Source organism: Dryobates pubescens, chromosome 24 (genome assembly GCF_014839835.1).
Source record: "Dryobates pubescens isolate bDryPub1 chromosome 24, bDryPub1.pri, whole genome shotgun sequence".
Taxonomy (NCBI): Eukaryota; Metazoa; Chordata; class Aves; order Piciformes; family Picidae; genus Dryobates; species Dryobates pubescens.
Window position 1 is genome coordinate 16,262,201 of NC_071635.1, and position 19,596 is coordinate 16,281,796.

Below are 19,596 nucleotides of genomic sequence, written 5' to 3' on the forward strand. Positions count from 1 at the left end.
GGGGTGAGGGAGGGATAGGGGTCTGGGACACCTCTGAGGGGGGCAGGAATCAGGCCTGGGACAGAAAGCCAGCAATGGGCACTGGCAGCCCAGAAGGCCAAGGGCAGCTCAGCTGAGCCTTCTGGGCTGCCAGTGCCCATTGCCAGAGGTGGAGGGAGAGGATCCTGCCCCTCTGCTCTGGGGGGTGAGGGAGGGACAGGACTGGGGGGGCTGGAGCAGAAGTAGAAGTGGGGAGCTGGAGCTTGGCTGTGAGGAAGAAGTTGTTGGCCAGGAGGGTGGTGAGAGCCTGGCCCAGGCTGCCCAGGGAGGTGGTGGAAGCCTCCTGGCTGGAGGTGTTTGCAGCCAGGCTGGAGGTGGCTGTGAGCAACCTGCTGTGGGGTGAGGTGTCCCTGCCCAGGGCTGGCTGAGCCTTGGGGTCCCTGGCAGCTCTGTGGCTGCATGGAAATGCTTTGTCTTGCAGGTGCATGGCCTGTCCTACTTCAGAGTAGAGCACTATGTCCCAGCCAGAGTGCTGGAGAAGCTGGATCTGTCCTACATCAAGGAGGAGCTGCCCAAACTGCACAGCACTTACCTGGGGGCCTCTGAGAAGGAGACAGAGTTGGAGTTCTTGAAGGTAAGTGGGCAGCACTCTGGCTCCTGCAGCTGGGAGCTGAGAAGCTCCTCCTTGGGAGCCTGGGGGCAGGGAGGACACAGGAAAAGAGCTCAGGTTTTGAGCAGCACTGAGAGGAAGAGAGATGAAAAGGTCCTGCAGGAGCTGAAGGGGCTCCAGGAGAGCTGGGGAGGGACTCTGGCCAAGGGCTGGGAGTGCCAGGATGAGGAACAATGGCTTGGAGCTGGGAGAGGAGAGACTGAGAGTGGAGAGGAGGAAGAGATCCTTGAGAGTGAGGCTGGGGAGACTCTGGCACAGGCTGCCCAGGGAGGCTGTGGCTGCCTCCTGCCTGGAGGTGTCCAAGGCCAGGCTGGATGAGGCCCTGAGCAAGCTGGGGCTGGGGGGAGGGGTCCCTGCCCAGGGCAGGGGGCTGGAGCTGGATGACCTTTAAGGTCCCTTCCAAGCCAAGCCACTGAGTGAAGCTGCTGGCAGAGGTGCAGGGCTCAGCAGTGGGGCAGGGGGCAGAGGCAGCTGGCTGGGGGTAGGTGCTTCATGCAGGGTTGATTTGCAGGTGCTCTTGAGCCACTCTCTGGTTGGTGCCTTCCAGCAGGGGCTGAGGTGATGTGCTGTGGTGTTTGGCAGGTCAGGAGGCACTGAGAACCCTCCAGAGCAGCTGCTGGGAGCTGTGAGAGGACTCTGCAGCAGCTCTGTGCAGCTCTCTCTGTGCAGAGCTAGGAGAGGCTTTTGTAGAAGCCTTAGCTTCACTTTCTCAGGGCTTGCACTGCATTAGTGGTGAGCCCAGGACAACCTCAGGAGCTTCAACCAGACCCAGGGCAAGGTCCTGCAGCTGGGTTGGGGCAATCCCTGGCACCAATACAGGCTGGGCAGGGACTGGCTGGAGAGCAGCCCTGGAGAAAAGGCCTTGGGGGTGCTGGGGGAGGAGAAGCTCCCCAGGAGCCAGCAGGGAGCACTTGCAGCCCAGAGAGCCAAGCAGAGCCTGGGCTGCAGCAAGAGAAGTGTGGCCAGCAGGGCCAGGGAGGGGATTCTGCCCCTCTGCTCCACTCTGCTGAGCCCACAGCTGCAGCTCTGGGGCCAGCTCTGCAGCCTCTGTGCCAGGAAGGCTCTGGAGGGGCTGGAAGGTGTCCAGAGCAGGGCCAGGAGGAGGAGCAGAGGGCTGGAGCTGCTCTGAGCACAGCCTGAGAGAGTTGGGGTTGTGCAGGCTGCAGAGGAGAAGGCTCCCAGGAGACCTTCTGGTGGCCTTGCAGGAGCTGCAGGGGGCTGCAAGAGAGCTGGGGAGGGACTTTGGAGGGGGTGAGGGAGGGATAGGGGTCTGGGACACCTCTGAGGGGGGCAGGAATCAGGCCTGGGACAGAAAGCCAGCAATGGGCACTGGCAGCCCAGAAGGCCAAGGGCAGCTCAGCTGAGCCTTCTGAGCTGCCAGTGCCCATTGCCAGAGGTGGAGGGAGAGGATCCTGCCCCTCTGCTCTGGGGGGTGAGGGAGGGACAGGACTGGGGGGGCTGGAGCAGAAGTAGAAGTGGGGAGCTGGAGATTGGCTGTGAGGAAGAAGTTGTTGGCCAGGAGGGTGGTGAGAGCCTGGCCCAGGCTGCCCAGGGAGGTGGTGGAAGCCTCCTGGCTGGAGGTGTTTGCAGCCAGGCTGGAGGTGGCTGTGAGCAACCTGCTGTGGTGTGAGGTGTCCCTGCCCAGGGCAGGGGGCTGGGGCTGGCTGAGCCTTGGGGTCCCTTCCAGCCCTGCCAGCCCTGTGATGATTCTATGCCACTCAGCCCAAAGCAAGATCAGAGCCAAGGGCTGCAAGGAGCCAGCCCCAGGGTGAGGAAGTGAGACGAGAGAAAAGGGAAGTTCGCAGGACCTGGCTGAGCCTGGAGCTCCCTTCCTGCCCTGGCAGCCCTGTGAGTGCATGCTCCATCTCTCCAGCTGTGCCAGAGGCTGACAGAGTATGGGGTCCATCTCCACCACGTGCTGCCTGAGAAGAGGTCCCAGGCAGGGCTCCTGCTGGGGGTCTGCTCCAGGGGCGTTCTCGTCTTCGAGGTGCGCAACGGCTGCCGCGCCCCGGTGCTGCGCTTCCCCTGGAGGGAGACCAAGAAAATCTCCTTCAGTGTGAGTTCCCCTCCTGCCCCCCCTGCTCTCTGCCCCTCTCTCCTTCTGCCCCCACACACTGGCTTCGTGTTTCTGTTTGCTTTGGGTTGGGCTGGGGGTTTGGTGCAAGGGAAGCTGCTGGGCTCGCGGCACAGCCTGCCCGCGCTCCCCGGGGGGCTCCGCTGCTGCTTTGCTTTGCTCTCCCCAGGCAGGGGTTTGAATGCTTGGCCTGAGGCTGTGCTGCTGAGCCTGCAGCTCCAGAGGGGCTGCAGAGCTGTGTCTGTGCAACCTGGCTTCCAGAGCAGGGCCAGGAGGAGGAGCAGAGGGCTGGAGCTGCTCTGAGCACAGCCTGAGAGAGTTGGGGTTGTGCAGGCTGCAGAGGAGAAGGCTCCCAGGAGACCTTCTGGTGGCCTCCCAGGAGCTGCAGGGGGCTGCAAGAGAGCTGGGGAGGGGCTTTGGAGGGGGTGAGGGAGGGATAGGGGTCTGGGAAACCTCTGAAGGGGGGCAGGAATCAGGCCTGGGACAGAGAGCCAGCAATGGGCACTGGCAGCCCAGAAGGCCAAGGGCTCAAGCTGTGGCCTCAGCAGTGCTGAGCACAGGGCACAAGGACTTCCCTGCTCCTGCTGGCCACACTCTGCCTGACCCAGGCCAGGCTGCCCTTGGCCTTCTTGGCCCCCTGGGCACACTGCAGGCTCATGTTTAGGCAGCTGTCCCCCAGCACCCCCAGGTCCCTCTCTGCCTGGCTGCTCTCAGCCCCTCTGCCCCCAGCCTGTGGCACTGCCTGGGGTTGCTGTGGCCAAAGTGCAGCCCCTGGCACTTGGCTGTGTTCAATCTCCTGCCCTTGGCCTCTGCCCCTCTGCCCAGCCTGGCCAGGTCCCTCTGCAGAGCTCTGCTGCCCTCTCACAGCTCAGCTCCTGCCCCCAGCTTGCTGTCAGCTGCACATTCCCTGCTGATGGACTCCATCCCCTCCTCCAGATCATCAATGAAGATATTGATCAGGCTGGGGCCCAGCCCTGCTCCCTGGGGCACAGCACTGGTGCCTGGCTGCCAGCTGGCTGTGGCACCATTCACCACCACTCTCTGGGCTCAGCCTCCAGCCAGTTCCTCACCCAGCTCAGAGCTGCTGTCCCAGCCAGGGGCTGACAGCTTGGCCAGGAGCTTGCTGGGGGGGATGGTGGCAAAGGCCTTGCTGCAGTCCAGGCAGAGTCCATCCACAGCCTGCCCCACATCCCCCAGGCAGTCCCCTGGGCATGGAAGGAGATCAGGTTGGAGAGGCAGGACCTGCCCTGCCTGAATCCCTGCTGGCTGGGCCTGAGCCCTTGGCCACCCTTCAGGTGCTCAGTGACTGCCCCCAGGATGCTCTGCTCCATCCTTTTCCCTGGCACTGAGCTCAGGCTCCAGGCCTGGAGTTTGCAGCTTCCTCCATCCAGCCCTTCCTGTGGCTGGGGACCACACTGGCAGCTTCCAGTCCTCTGGGACCTCTCTGGTGTGCCAGGGCTGGAGGAAAAGGAGCTCCTTGGTACAGCTCCACTCACTTCCAAGCCTTCTTGGAGCAGAGGTCTCAGAGGTGGCTTCAGGAGGGTTGGGATCCTGCAGCTGTTCTTTGGGGGGTGGTGGTTAACAGGAATCCCTGTCCTCACTTCTGCTTTGCTGCCTCCCTTGTGCAGAAGAAGAAAATCACTCTGCAGAACACATCAGATGGCATCAAGCATGCCTTCCAGACTGACAACAGCAAGACCTGCCAGTACCTCCTGCACCTCTGCTCCTCCCAGCACAAATTCCAGCTGCAGATGAGGACCAGGCAGAGCAACCAGGACACTCAGGACATTGGTAAGGGCTGGGAGGGCTGTGCTGGCTGGGGGCAGCCAGCTGGGGGTGCAGAGGAACTCTGAGCTGCAGCCATGCTGCTGAGTGCTGCCCTGCTGGAGCAGTGCACTTGGAGGCTTTGTAGCATCAGGGGAAAACTGGGGCAATCCCAGGCACAGAGCCAGGCTGGGAGAGGAGTGGCTGGGGAGCAGGAGAAGGCCTTGGGGGGGTCAGGTGGTGACAAAGTGCCCAGCAGCCAGCACTGGTCCCTGGCAGCCCAGAGCCAGCCCTGTGCTGAGCTGCAGCCAGAGCAGGGAGAGCAGCAGCACAGGGAGGGGATTCTGCCCCTCTGCTCTGCTCTGCTCAGCCCCCACCTGCAGCACTGCCTCCAGCTCTGGGGCCCCCAGCACAAGGACCTGGAGCTGCTGGAGAGGCTCCAGAGGAGGCCACAGAGATGCTCAGAGGCTGCAGAGCCTCCCCTGTGGGGCCAGGCTGGGAGAGCTGGGGCTGTGCAGCCTGGGGAGGAGAAGGCTGCAGGGAGACCTCAGAGCAGCCTCCCAGTACCTGAAGGGCTCCTGGAGAGCTGGGGAGGGACTTTGGACAAGGACTAGGAGTGCCAGGCTGAGGAACAATGGCTTGGAGCTGGGAGAGGAGAGACTGAGCCTGAAGATGAGGAAGGAATTGTTGGCAGTGAGGCTGGGGAGGCTCTGGCACAGGCTGCCCAGGGAGGCTGTGGCTGCCTCCTGCCTGGGGGTGTCCAAGGCCAGGCTGGATGAGGCCCTGAGCAGGCTGGGGCTGGGGGGAGCTGTCCCTGCCCATGGCAGGGGGCTGGGGCTGGAGGATTCTGAAGTCCCTCCCAAGCCATGCTGTGAGTTCTTTGAGTAAGGGAATCTCTGAGCTCAGCTTGGTTGGCTTCTGTTTTAAGGAGGGAGGAGAGAAGAGTTAGCAGCTCAGGCTGGGAGGTTGGAGCCAGCTGGGGGTTGGTCCCTTCTCCCAGGCCCCCAGCAGCAGAACAAGAGGACACAGTCTCAAGCTGTGCCAGGGGAGGTTGAGGCTGGAGGGGAGGAGAAAGTTCTTCCCAGCAAGAGGAATTGGCCACTGGGATGAGCTGCCCAGGGAGGTGGTGGAGTCCCCATCCCTGGAGGGGTTCAAGAGGGGCTTGGCTGTGGCACTTGGAGCCATGGCTTAGCTGTCAGGAGGGGTTGGGTCCTAGGTTGGACTTGCTGAGCTCTGAGGTCTTTTGCAACCTTACTGAATCCCTGCAAACCCTTTCTGTGCTCCACTGGACACCCAAAGTGAGCTGCAAGTTGTCCAGCACCAGCTGTGCCCCCCCCTAGTTTCAGCACACATGGAGTGGAACACAGAGAGCTGAGGGCCCAGCTCCCAGCTGCAGCCTCAGTCAAGGCTCCCTGCTGCCTTCCCTCTCCCACCACCACCCCACTGCTTCTGCACTTCAGGCTCCCTCAGCCTCTCCTCACAGGGCTGTGCCCCAGCCCCCTCCCCAGCCTTGTGCCCCAGCCCCCTCCCCAGCCTCATTGCTCTTCTCTGGACACCTTCAAGTCTCTCAATCTCCTTCTTAAATGGAGGGAGCCAGAACTAGGCAGTGGGAAATACAGGCCCTGGTAGCCCTCAGTGCTCTTTGCCTCAGGCTGTGGAGCAGAGCTGCCTTGCTGGCTGGCCTCCAGCAGGACCTGGCAGAGCTATTGTGGTGCCTTTGCCTGCCCAGTCCCTCTTTGTTCCCTGCTTCTATCTGTCTGCATTCCAGTAGCTGTTAATCCACACTGCCACCAGCAGAGCTGGGCTGGAGTTTGACCTCACTGCTGTGGAGGTTATGAGCTGTAGTTGTAGAAAGAAAGGGGAAAGGGCAGGAGGAGAGGCAGGTGGCAGCTGTGCAGCCTCTGCTCTGCTGCTGGGCTCAGCTTAGGGCAAAGAACCACAGGGCTGGAAGGGAGCTCCAGGCTCAGCCAGCCCCAGCCCCCTGCCATGGGCAGGGACACCTCACACCACAGCAGGTTGCTCACAGCCACCTCCAGCCTGGCTGCAAACACCTCCAGCCAGGAGGCTTCCACCACCTCCCTGGGCAGCCTGGGCCAGGCTCTCACCACCCTCCTGGCCAACAACTTCTTCCTCACAGCCAATCTCCAGCTCCCCACTTCTACTTCTGCTCCAGCCCCCCAGTCCTGTCCCTCCCTCACCCCCTCCAAAGTCCCTCCCCAGCTTGCTTGCAGCCCCCTGCAGCTCCTGGAAGGCCACCAGAAGGTCTCCTGGGAGCAAGAAGGTCTCCCCTGAGCCTCCTCTTCTGCAGGCTAAGCAACCCCAGCTCCCTCAGCCTCTCCTCCCCAGCCTTGTGCCCCAGCCCCCTCCCCAGCCTTGTGCCCCAGCCCCCTCCCCAGCCTTGTTGCCCTTCTCTGGACACCTTCAAGTCTCTCAATGTCCTTCACCTGAGGAGCCCAGAGCTGGACACAGGACTCAAGCTGTGGCCTCAGCAGTGCTGAGCACAGGGCACAAGGACTTCCCTGCTCCTGCTGGCCACACGCTGCCTGACCCAGGCCAGGCTGCCCTTGGCCTTCTTGGCCCCCTGGGCACACTGCTGGCTCCTCTTCAGCTGCTCCCCACCAGCACCCCCAGGTCCCTCTGTGCCTGGCTGCTCTCAGCCCCTCTGCCCCCAGCCTGTGGCCCTGCCTGGGCTGGCTGTGGCCCAGCTGCAGCCCCTGGCTGCCTCCTGCCCTCAGCCCCCTGCCCCGGCCGGCAGCTGTGCTCTGCCCTGGCCCTCTGGGACGCTTGGCTCAGGGGGGTGGCAGGAGCAACGCTGCACAGCTGTAACTTGCTGGGGGGGGTTGTGTCTGTGTGTTTGCTTGTTTGTTCCAGCAGAAAGGGCCTCCTTCAGGAGCCTGAACCTGCAGGCAGACTCGGTGAAGGGCCTGAGCATGGGCAGGGCCATCAGCACCGGCAGCCTGGCCAGCAGCACGCTGAACCGCCTGGCCGTGCGCCCGCTCTCCGTCCAGGCCGAGATCCTCAAGAGGCTCTCCTGCTCCGAGCTCTCCCTCTTCCAGCCCCTGCAGGGCTCTGCCAAGGACAGGAAGGACAAGGCCTGGTGGGAGGACAGGCCCAGGGTGATGAGCAAATCCTTCCACGACCTGAGCCAGAGCCACGTCTCGGCCTGCCCCCCGCGCAGGAACCTGCTGGCTGCTTTGGACTCTGGGCCCCAGAAGATTGAAGACCTCATGGGGAGAGTCTTCCAGCAGCTGCCCAGATTGGAGCCTGGCTCAGCAGCAGCAGCAGGAGCAGGAGGAGCACCCAAGCTGAGCAAGTAAGAGGCTGTGTGGGCGCCTGGCCGCGCGTGGGGGGCGCAGGCGCTGTGCACCCTGCAGCTCTCTGTGGATTTGGGACTCATTATTTTGTTGCACTGATCCTTCCCTCCCCTCTCCCAACTTCCTCTTCCCTCTGTCTGCTTCTCCTCCTCTCCTTCTCCCCTTTAAGTTCAAACTCTCATGCAGGTTTAAGTAGAAGCCCTGGGAGCAAGCAAGCTGAATCAGACTCCTCCTCCATGGAAGACTGCGGCCAGGCCTATGTTGTAGGTCAGCATGCACACCGTCCTGCCCCTGTCCCCACTGACTAACCCCTGGGGCTGCTGGGCCTGCAGGGCTTTCCTGGGCTTATTAACTCCTCCTGCTCTTCTGAGCCCACAGCTGGAGTGGCCTCTCCAGCCCTGGGCCCCCCAGCCCAAGAGGGACAGGGCTGGAGAGAGCCCAGAGCAGGCTGCAGAGCTGCTGAGGGGCCTGGAGCAGCTCTGGGAGGAGCAGAGGCTGAGAGCAGCCCCAGAGGGGAGCTGAGCAATGCTCAGCAAGAGCTGAAGGCTGGGGGGGCAGGAGGCTGGGGCCAGGCTCTGCTCAGGGGTGCCCAGGGACAGGACAAGGGGCAGAGGACACAAACTGGAGCCCAGGAGGTTGCACCTCAACAGGAGGAGAAACTTGTTTGGTGTGAGGCTGCTGGAGGCCTGGAGCAGGCTGCCAGAGAGGTTAGAATCATAGAATCAAGAAGGTTGGAAAGGACCTCAAGAGATCATCAAGTCCAACCTATCACCCAGCACCTCTTCCTCTGTGGAGCCTCTGCAGCCCTGGCTGGCTGTGCTCCTGTGTGCCCTGGGCTGGATTCTCTGCTCCTGCTCTGGCAAGTGGGGGGTTGGACTGGAAGCTCTCCAGCCCCTAGCATCCTGTGAGCTCTGATCCTGTGATCTCCTTGGATTTCTGGGTTAAACAGAGTGCCCCTGGGTGCTGAACCAGCCCCCTGCTTACCAGGGTGGTTGTGGAGTCTCCTGCTCTGGAGAGCTTCCAACCCCCCCTGGCCATTGTGCTCCTGGGCAAGCTGCTGGGGGTGCCCTGCAGGAGCAGGGGAGGGTGGACTGGGGGAGCTCCAGAGGTCCTCCCAACCTTCACCATGCTGGGGTTCTGTGACTTGGGAAAGGGGAGCAGAGTCTGACTTGCTCAAGCAATCCAGGCCCAGTTTCCTGTTCTTTCTGAGCTGCATTGAGCCCCAGACCTCCTCCTCTGGACAGCAGGAGCCTGCACACAGGTCTGTAAGGCAGCAGTGCCTGCCAGCAGGAGCTGTGCCAGGAAGCCTCTTCCACAGAGCCATTGGCTGGCTGGATTGGATCAGAACCTGCTTGCCCAGCTTGCCCTTTGGGAGTTGTTGTGCAGGAAGGCTGCAGGGAGAGGTCTCTGTGTGGTGAGCTCAGCGTGGCACAAGCTGGCTAGAGGCTGGCCCTGGGAGCAGTGCCTGCACACAGCCTTTTGGCCTCATTTGGCTGCAATGAATTAGGACAGAACAGAATAGGGTAGGGTAGGCTAGGGTAGGAGAGGAGAGGAGAGGAGAGGGGAGGGGAGGGGAGGATAGGATAGGATAGGATAGGATAGGATAGGATAGGATAGGATAGGATAGGGTAGGGAAGGGATAGGAATAGGATAGGGATAGGATAGGATAGGATAGGGTAGGATAGGATAGGATAGGGTAGGATAGGATAGGGTAGGGAAGGGATAGGAATAGGATAGGGATAGGATAGGATAGGATAGGGTAGGATAGGATAGGATAGGGAAGGGATAGGAATAGGATAGGGATAGGATAGGATAGGATAGGGTAGGATAGGATAGGATAGGATAGGATAGGATAGGATAGGGTAGAACAGAATAGGATAGGATAGGATAGAATAGAATAGAATGTAATTAACCAGGTTGGAAAAGACCTCAGAGCTCATCCAGTCCAACCTCTCCCCCAGCACCATCTGAGCAACTCAACCATGACACCAAGGGCCTCAGCCAGGCTCTTCCTAAACACCTCCAAGGATGGGGACTCCACCACCTCCCTGGGCAGCACATCCCAGTGGCCAGTTCCTCTTGCTGGGAAGAACTTCTTCACCTCCAGCCTAAACCTCCCCTGGCACACCTCCCCTGGATGTGTTCCTGGGTGCCCTGCTCTGGCAGGGGGATTGAACTGGGTCATTGAGTGGTGGTGAATGGTGCCACAGCCAGCTGGCAGCCAGGCACCAGTGGTGTGCCCCAGGGAGCAGTGCTGGGCCCCAGCCTGATCAATATGTGGGGGTGCTGGGGGAGAGCAGCTGAAGAGGAGCCAGCAGTGTGCCCAGGGGGCCAAGAAGGCCAAGGGCAGCCTGGCCTGGGTCAGGCAGAGTGTGGCCAGCAGGAGCAGGGAAGTCCTTGTGCCCTGTGCTCAGCACTGCTGAGGCCACAGCTTGAGTCCTGTGGCCAGCTCTGGGCTCCTGAGGGTAGGAAAGAGGTTGAGCTGCTGGAAGGTGTCCAGAGAAGGGCAACAAAGCTGGGGAGGGGTCTGGGGCACAAGGCTGGGGAGGGGTCTGGGGCACAGCCCTGTGAGGAGAGGCTGAGGGAGCTGGGGTTGCTTAGCCTGCAGAAGAGGAGGCTCAGGGGAGACCTTCTTGCTCTCTGCAACTCCCTGCAGGGAGGTTGGAGCCAGCTGGGGGTTGGTCTCTTCTGCCAGGCCCCCAGCAGCAGAACAAGAGGACACAGTCTCAGGCTGTGCCAGGGGAGGTTGAGGCTGGAGGGGAGGAGAAAGTTCTTCCCAGAGAGAGTTGTTTGCCACTGAGCTGCCCAGGGAGGTGGTGGAGTCCCCATCCCTGGAGGCGTTCCGGAGGGGCTTGGCTGTGGCACTTGGTGCCATGGTTTAGCCCTGAGCTCTGTGGTGCCAGGTTGGACCTGATGATCTCTGAGGTCTCTTCCAGCCTTGGTGGTTCTGTGATTCTGATGCTGTGGTCTCTGGAGGTCCCTTCCCATCCCTGCCAGTCTGATTCTGTGATGCTCACTCCACTCTGCTGGCAAGGCTTGGATTGCTCAGGAGTGGTCTTCCCAGGCAGGAAACAAGGGGGAAAAAGCCAATTCAGAGCAGCTCAGCAGAGTTCTCCTTGATGTGAGCTGCTCATGGCTGGGTGGCAGCAGGTGCTGGCTGCAGCAGGCTCCCATCTCCAGCAACAGAAGCTATCCTAGCTGACACCTCTGCAGCCTGAGCTGTGGGTGCTTTGCTTTTACCTCATATGAAAGCACCACAGAGGACTAGGATTGTGCTGGGCAAAGCCCTTGAAGCTCATCCAGCCCAACCATTCTCTGCCTCTGCCCAGGCTGGCCCTCAGCACCCCAGCTCTGCCTCTGCCCAGGCTGGCCCTCAGCACCCCAGTTCTTCCTCTGCCCAGGCTGGCCCTCAGCACCCCAGCTCTGCCTCTGCCCAGGCTGGCCCTCAGCACCCCAGCTCTGCCTCTGCCCAGGCTGGCCCTCAGCACCCCAGCTCTGCCTCTGCCCAGGCTGGCCCTCAGCACCCCAGCTCTGCCTCTGCCCAGGCTGGCCCTCAGCACCCCAGCTCTGCCTCTGTCCAGGCTGGCCCTCAGCACCCCAGCTCTGCCTCTGCCCAGGCTGGCCCTCAGCACCCCAGCTCTGCCTCTGCCCAGGCTGGCCCTCAGCACCCCAGCTCTGCCTCTGCCCAGGCTGGCCCTCAGCACCCCAGCTCTGCCTCTGCCCAGGCTGGCCCTCAGCACCCCAGCTCTGCCTCTGTCCAGGCTGGCCCTCAGCACCCCAGTTCTTCCTCAGTCCAGACTGGCCCTCAGCACCCCAGCTCTGCCTCTGCCCAGGCTGGCCCTCAGCACCCCAGTTCTGCCTCTGTCCAGGCTGGCCCTCAGCACCCCAGTTCTGCCTCTGTCCAGGCTGGCTCTCAGCACCCCAGCTCTGCCTCTGTCCAGGCTGGCCCTCAGCACCCCAGCTCTGCCTCTGTCCAGGCTGGCTCTCAGCACCCCAGCTCTGCCTCTGTCCAGGCTGGCCCTCAGCACCCCAGCTCTGCCTCTGTCCAGGCTGGCCCTCAGCACCCCAGCTCTGCCTCTGCCCAGGCTGGCCCTCAGCACCCCAGCTCTGCCTCTGCCCAGGCTGGCCCTCAGCACCCCAGCTCTGCCTCTGTCCAGGCTGGCCCTCAGCACCCCAGCTCTGCCTCTGCCCAGGCTGGCCCTCAGCACCCCAGCTCTGCCTCTGCCCAGGCTGGCCCTCAGCACCCCAGCTCTGCCTCTCTGAAACACCTCCAGGGATGGGCATTCCACCTGGGCAGCCTGGGCCAGGCTTGGAGAGCCCTTTCAGACAAGAAGTTCCTTCTGATGTCCAACCTAAACCTGACCTTGAAGCCATTTCCTCCCCTCTTTGTTCCTAGGGAGCAGGGCCCAACCCCCACCTGGCTCCAGCCTCCTTGCAGGGAGGTGTAGACAGTGAGGTCTCCCCCTCAGAGAGGGGAGATCAGGTACAGAGCATCAGGAGGAGTGGGGGAGGGTGAAGGTTCTGGGGAGTTGGTCAGGCCATGTTCAGCCAGTCCTGGCAGGAAAGGCTTTGGCTCAGTGCCTTGGAGATCCAGGATCCCTCTGAAGCTAAGGGTGGCTCTGGAGGCCAACCCTTGGCCCTCTCCTTTCCCTCTTTGCTTTTGCATGAGCTGCCATCTGTCAGCCCCCAGCTGCAGCCACAGCACACAGCTCCTTGGGCTCTGCTGGCTGCAGACTCCTGTGCACTGATCCTTCATAGGAGGAAGCCATCTGGATGCTGGGGGAGCAGGCAGCTCCTGGGTGCTGTGTGAGGGCTGAAGGGCTGCTGGATGGCTTTGTGTGTTCCAGCATTCAGCAGGCTCTGACTTTCCCATCCCCTGTCCCAGGTGTCAGCATGAACACTTCAGGAGCTCTCCCATCATTCACACTGTCAAAAGAGAGTGGTGAGTGGATAAATTGCCTGCCTCCAGCATCAACTCAGTCACTTGGTCACTCTCCCTCCTGGCCTCTCTTGTCACTGGTGCTTAATACCTCTCCCCACCTAGTTGCCTACAGGATATTAGGGGTTGGAAGGGAGCCCTGGAGAGCTTCCAGTGCCAGCCCCCTGGCAGAGCAGGAGCAGAGGATCCAGCCCAGGGCACACAGGAACACAGCCAGATGGGGTTTGAATGTCTCCAGAGAAGAAGACTCCACAACCCCCTCTAGAGACTTTCAAGATGGGGCTTGCAAATCCCCATCTTCAAACCCCACCTGGATGTGTTCCTGTGTGACCCTGCTCTGGCAGCAGGGTTGGACTGGAGGGTCTCCAGAGGTCCCTTCCAGCCCCTCACCTTCTGTGATGCTGTGATACTCTAATAAGAAATGTTCACAGCCTCACAGGGTGCTGGGGGCTGGGAGGGAGCCCTGGAGAGCTTCCAGTGGCAGCCCCCTGGCAGAGCAGGAGCAGAGGATCCAGCCCAGGGCACACAGAACACAGCCAGCCAGGGCTGCAGAGGCTCCACAGAAGGAGACTCCACAGCCTCTCTGGGCAGCCTGCTCCAGGCCTCTGGCAGCCTCCCAGCCAAGAAGTTGCTCCTGATGCTGAGCTGGAAGCTCCTGGGCTGCACTTTCCATCCCTTGCCCCTTGGCCTGTGCCAGGGCACAGTGAGCAGAGGCTGTCCCTGTGCCTCCCTTCCTGCCCCCCAGCCCTCAGCTCCTGAGAGCCATTGCTCAGCTCCCTCTCAGCCTTCTCCTCTCCAGACTCCAAAGGCTACAACCTTCTCCTGAAGGCAGCTCCAAACATTTCTTCTGGATTGCCTCTTGGAGGAGGTTTTGCCATCTCTGAGTGGTGTCAGTGCAAGGCTTGAAGGGTGCTGTTCCCTCACACCCCACAGGTTCACAGCTTCACAGAATGCTTTGGGTTGGCAGGGACCTTCAGGAGCATCTGGGTCCAACTCCCCTGCCATGGGCAGGGACACCTCCCACCAGCCCCAGCTTGCTCAAGGCCTCATCCAGCCTGGCCTGGGAGAAGGGAGATTGAGAGTGGAGATGTGGAAGGAATTGTTGGCAGTGAGGCTGGGGAGACTCTGGCACAGGCTGCCCAGGGAGGCTGTGGCTGCCTCCTGCCTGGAGGTGCTGAAGGCCAGGCTGGATGAGGCCCTGAGCAAGCTGGGGCTGGTGGGAGGGGTCCCTGCCCAGGGCAGGGGGCTGGCACTGGATGAGCTTTGAGGTCCCTTCCAGCCCAAGCCATTCCATGAACAAGGCCCCAGCTGTCAGATGAGGTTTGCAAAGCAAACCAAAGGTCAGTGAGAGGTGACTGCAGGGGGCTGCGATTTGTGCATTCCAAGAGGTGTTGAGGGCCAGGCTGGATGAGGCCCTGAGCAAGCTGGGGCTGGTGGGAGGTGTCCCTGCCCAGGGCAGGGGGCTTGGGGCTAAACAACTTGGGGCTGGGAGTTAGAGCTGTGGTGTTGGGCATGGTTTGTAGGAAGCAAGTTGCCCCCCAAGGCTCAGAGCAGAGCAGGAGTCTTTGTTTCATGGACCAGAGCTGCACAGCACAGCAGCAGGGAAGCATTCAGGTGCACAATCACAGCCCCACACAGGGGGTTCTGTTGGACAAGCCCTTACAGCTCCTCCACTCCAACTGTTCTCCAGCCTTGCCCGGCCTGGGGCTAAGCCATGGCCCTCAGCACCACAGCTCTGCCCCTTGGAAACCCCTCCAGGGCTGGGCATGGCAGTGGCTGAGAGCCCTTTGGGGCAGGAGGTGTCTGATGAGCAGCTGTTGCCTTTCCAGATGACTCTCTGCCAGCAGCACAGAAGAGAGTTGCCTCACCAGAACGAGAGATCACTTTGGTGAGCCTGAAAAAGGATGAGAAGCTTGGCTTGGGTAAGTGACTCCCAAATCACTCTTGCCCTCACTTCCAGCCCTGGAGGCCGAGGGCAGCCTGGGCTGCACCCAAAGCAGGGTGGCCAGAGCTGGAGAGAGGGATCCTGCCCCTCTGCTGTGCCCTGGGGAGACCTCACCTGCAGGGCTGGGGCCAGAGCTGGAGAGAGGGATCCTGCCCCTCTGCTCTGCCCTGGGGAGACCTCACCTGCAGGGCTGGGGCCAGAGCTGGAGAGAGGGATCCTGCCCCTCTGCTCTGCCCTGGGGAGACCTCACCTGCAGGGCTGGGGCCAGAGCTGGAGAGAGGGATCCTGCCCCTCTGCTCTGCTCTGGGGAGACCTCACCTGCAGGGCTGGGGCCAGAGCTGGAGAGAGGGATCCTGCCCCTCTGCTCTGCCCTGGGGAGACCTCACCTGCAGGGCTGGGGCCAGCTGTGAGGCTCCCAACACAAGGGAGGCCTGGAGCTGATGGAGAGGGTCCAGAGAAGGCCACCAAGGTGCTCAGAGGGCTGGAGCAGCTCTGCTGTGGGGACAGGCTGGGAGAGTTGGGGCTGTGCAGCCTGGAGAGGTTGTGCTGCAGGCAGAGCTCAGAGCTGCATTTCAGCATCTGCAGGGCAGCTGCAGGCAGGCTGGGCAGGGGCTGCTCAGAAGGGGCTGTGGGGACAGGAGGAGGAGCAGGGGTCTGGAACTGGAGCAGGGCAGAAGGCCAAGGGCAGCCTGGGCTGCACCCAAAGCAGGGTGGCCAGAGCTGGAGAGAGGGATCCTGCCCCTCTGCTCTGCCCTGGGGAGACCTCACCTGCAGGGCTGGGGCCAGCTGTGAGGCTCCCAACACAAAGGAGACCTGGAGCTGATGGAGAGGGTCCAGAGAGGGCCACAAAGATGCTCAGAGGGCTGGAGCAGCTCTGCTGTGGGGACAGGCTGGGAGAGTTGGGGCTGTGCAGCCTGGAGAGGTTGTGCTGCAGGCAGAGCTCAGAGCTGCATTTCAGCATCTGCAGGGCAGCTGCAGGCAGGCTGGGCAGGGGCTGCTCAGAAGGGCTTGGAGTGATAGGATGAGGAACAGTGTCTTGGAACTGCAGCAGGGCAGATTTAGATCAGATATCAGGAGCTAGTTCTGCCCCAGGAGGCTGCTGGAAGCCTGCAAGAGATTGCCCAGGGAGGTGGTTGTGGCCCCATGCCTGGAGAGCTTGCAGGGGAGGCTGGAGAGGGCTCTGGGCAAGCTGATCTGGCTGCAGGGGGGGTTGGACTGGATGACCTCTGGGGGGTCCCTTTCAACCCAAACCACTCCAGGATTCTCTGTTCAGTCTTGGTTGGGTTTGCATTTCTCAGCAGAGGCTGTTTGGGGCCCTGTGCTGTGGGGCTGAGCTCTGAGCTGGGCCTGCTCTTTCGACAGGCTTCCAGATCGTGGGCGGCGAGCGCGCCGGGAAGCTGGACCTGGGCATCTTCATTCACTCCATCGTGCCTGGAGGCCCAGCTGACCTGGAAGGCTCTCTCAAGCCAGGTGAGCACTGCACCTGCAAGCTGGACAGGGAAGGGAAGGCCAGGCATGGCTGCAGTGCCATTTCCACCCTTGGCTCTGGGCATCAGGTCCTACAGAGTACAGAATCAGCCAGGTTGGAAAAGACCTTTGAGGTCACCAAGTCCAACCTCTCCCCCAGCACCATCTGATCAGCTCAGCCATGGCACCAAGAGCCTCAGCCAGGCTCTTCCTAAACACCTCCAGGGATGGGGACTCCACCACCTCCCTGGGCAGCTCATTCTAGTGGCCAATCTCTCTTACTGAGATCCCCTCCTGGAACAGAGGGGAGCTGTGCTGCTCCCTGCCTGCATCTGCCAGCTCTGCAGGCCAGCTGTCTGCAAGCCATTCTGTCCTGCTGGTGAAAACTGCAGCACAGAAGGTGTTCAGTGCCTCTGCCTTCTCCTCCTCCGTTGTCACTGCGTTCCCCTCCGTGGCCGCCGAGGAGTGGAGGCTGTCCTTGCCCCTCCTCTTGCCTCCCCCCTCCCCACTCTGCCTGCTGGGTGACAATGCAGCAGTTGGAGGGTGGCTGAGCAGCTCCTTTCCTGCAGGGCACCGCCTGATATCGGTCAACAGCACCAGTCTGGAAGGTGTCAGCCACCACGCGGCGCTGGAGATCCTGGAGAGCGCTCCTGACGACGTCACGCTCGTCATCTCTCAGCCCAAGCCAGCCAGAGGTACTGAGGGGGAGACTGAGGGGGGCTGAAAGGGGATTGGACTGGATGAGCTCCCTCCCAACCCTTCCCATCCTGGACTGGATGAGCTTTCCAGCTCCCTCCCAACCCTTCCCATCCTGGACTGGATGAGCTTTCAAGGTCCCTCCCAACCATTCCCATCCTGGACTGGATGAGCTTTCCAGGTCCCTGCCAACCATTCCCATCCTGGACTGGATGAGCTTTCCAGCTCCCTCCCAACCATTCCCATCCTGGACTGGATGAGCTTTCCAGCTCCCTCCCAACCATTCCCATTCTGGACTGGATGAGCTTTCCAGCTCCCTCCCAACCATTCCCATCCTGGACTGGATGAGCTTTCCAGGTCCCTCCCAACCATTCCCATCCTGGACTGGATGAGCTTTCCAGCTCCCTGCCAACCATTCCCATCCTGGACTGGATGAGCTTTCCAGCTCCCTCCCAACCATTCCCATCCTGGACTGGATGAGCTTTCAAGCTCCCTCCCAACCATTCCCATTCTGGACTGGATGAGCTCTCCAGGTCCCTCCCTCCCAACCATTCCCATCCTGGACTGGATGAGCTTTCAAGGTCCCTCCCTCCCAACCCTTCCCATCCTGGACTGGATGAGCTTTCCAGGTCCCTCCCAACCATTCCCATCCTGGACTGGATGAGCTTTCCAGCTCCCTCCCAACCATTCCCATCCTGGACTGGATGAGCTTTCCAGGTCCCTCCCAACCATTCCCATCCTGGACTGGATGAGCTTTCCAGCTCCCTCCCAACCATTCCCATCCTGGACTGGATGAGCTTTCCAGGTCCCTGCCAACCATTCCCATCCTGGACTGGATGAGCTTTCCAGCTCCCTCCCAGCCATTCCCATTCTGGACTGGATGAGCTTTCAAGCTCCCTCCCAACCATTCCCATCCTGGACTGGATGAGCTTTCCAGGTCCCTGCCAACCATTCCCATCCTGGACTGCATGAGCTTTCAAGCTCCCTCTCAACCATTCCCATCCTGGACTGGATGAGCTTTCCAGGTCCCTGCCAACCATTCCCATCCTGGACTGGATGAGCTTTCCAGGTCCCTCCCAACCATTCCCATCCTGGACTGGATGAGCTTTCAAGCTCCCTCTCAACCATTCCCATCCTGGACTGGATGAGCTTTCCAGGTCCCTCCCAACCATTCCCATCCTGGACTGGATGAGCTTTCAAGCTCCCTCCCAACCCCCTTCCTTTCTGTGACTCTGGTTGAGGATGTCCCTGCTTACTCCAGAGAGGATTGGACTAGGTGACCTTTGGAGGTCCCTCCCAACCCAGCCCACTCTGTGACTCTATAGGTCTCTTCCAGCTGAAACAATTCTGATTCTGAGATAGCCATAAACCATCAGCCCAGCTGCAGTCACTTCTGTAAGCAGCCCCAGCTGGTGCCTGCTGGAAATTGTGTTCTGAGCTGGAGGAAGAAGTCCTCTAAGGGAGCCCTGGGTGAGGGGACACTGGCTGCAGTGTAAACAGAAAGTGTTCTGCACAGCATGGAGGAGTAAAACCTGATGTGGTTGCAAGCTCTGCTGTGAGGACAGGCTGGGAGAGTTGGGGCTGTTCAGTCTGGAGAAGAGAAGGCTGCAGGGAGACCTTTGGAGCAGCCTCCCAGTACCTGAAGGGGCTCCAGCAGAGCTGGGGAGGGACTTGTGACAAGGGCATGAAGTGACAGGACGAGGGAGAGTGGCTTGAAACTTTAAGGTGGATTGAGATGAGCCCTGAGGAAGCAATCTTTGCCCGTGAGGGTGGTGAGGCACTGCCACAGGTTGCCCAGAGAAGCTGTGGGAGCTCCAAGCCTGGAATTGTTGAAAGGCAGGTTGGATGAGGCCTTGAGCAAGCTGGGCTGGTGGAAGGTGTCCCTGCCCATGGCAGGGGGGGTGGAACTGAAACTGGATGACCTTTAGGGTCCCTTCCAGCCCAGCCTGTTCAATGAGACGTGACCAGCTGCTGACGAGTGTCTTGTCTCCTGCTTTCCAGCAGCATCTCACGCTGCACACAGCAGCAATGGAAGCAGGAGCTACTCAAGGAGGCCATCATCAGTGCAGGACAACGAGGCAGAGTCCTCTTCAGAAGAGCACAACCACTCCTGTGGTCACCAGAGGCCGGGCAGCCTGTCTGCTCTGTCTGCAGGCAAGCGGGGCGGCAGCCTCAGCTCCCAGGATTCCAGGACGGAGAGCGCCAGCCTGTCTCAGAGCCAGGCAGCCAGCTTCTTTGGCAAGGCTGGAAGTGGTAGAGCCCAGCAGGAGGATCCTCAGCATCACTCCCAGGCTGGGCTCTCCAAACTCAACGAGAAGAGAAGGTCCTCGTCCGACAGCCTCCGAGCCAAAGCGAAGAGGCCTGGGGCGGTGGAGGCCGTGGAGTACTCTGACCGAGGGGATTCTGACATGGATGAAGCAACTTACTCCAGCAGCCAGGAGCAGCAGCCAGCTAAAAAGGCAGAGTCTCTTTTCCCTCAGTACTCCCCAGCACTCTTCAAACAGGGCTAGTGAAGTAGCTGCCTGGGAAGGGGTGTGGGGGAAGGACAGCCTGGGCTGTGGCTCAGCCTGCTGGTGGCAATTTCTGGTAGTTTGGTGATGTTACTCAAAAGAAAGGCAGCAAATCCCTCCTGGAACCTGAAACAACTTCCCAGCTTCCCTGTGTCACCAGCTGGGCCTGGCTTATTAGATGCAGGCAGCTTGTGCTGTGGGATAAAGGGATAGTGGACTTGTTGATCCTGTAGCAATG

At 61.0% G+C, this 19,596-nt stretch overlaps 1 protein-coding gene across 1 annotated transcript in view; it reads left to right on the plus strand.

The window, feature by feature from the left end:
- Positions 1 to 19,596, plus strand: part of PTPN13 (protein tyrosine phosphatase non-receptor type 13) — a 161,889-nt gene that overhangs the window by 86,580 nt on the left and 55,713 nt on the right. The window contains exons 14-23 of the mRNA XM_054172520.1: positions 461 to 613; positions 2,523 to 2,705; positions 4,352 to 4,514; positions 7,362 to 7,800; positions 7,971 to 8,068; positions 12,687 to 12,743; positions 14,570 to 14,662; positions 16,048 to 16,155; positions 16,722 to 16,847; positions 18,850 to 19,307. Of these exons, the coding sequence (XP_054028495.1) occupies positions 461 to 613; positions 2,523 to 2,705; positions 4,352 to 4,514; positions 7,362 to 7,800; positions 7,971 to 8,068; positions 12,687 to 12,743; positions 14,570 to 14,662; positions 16,048 to 16,155; positions 16,722 to 16,847; positions 18,850 to 19,307 (1,878 nt within the window). The remainder of the gene's footprint in view (positions 1 to 460; positions 614 to 2,522; positions 2,706 to 4,351; positions 4,515 to 7,361; positions 7,801 to 7,970; positions 8,069 to 12,686; positions 12,744 to 14,569; positions 14,663 to 16,047; positions 16,156 to 16,721; positions 16,848 to 18,849; positions 19,308 to 19,596) is intronic.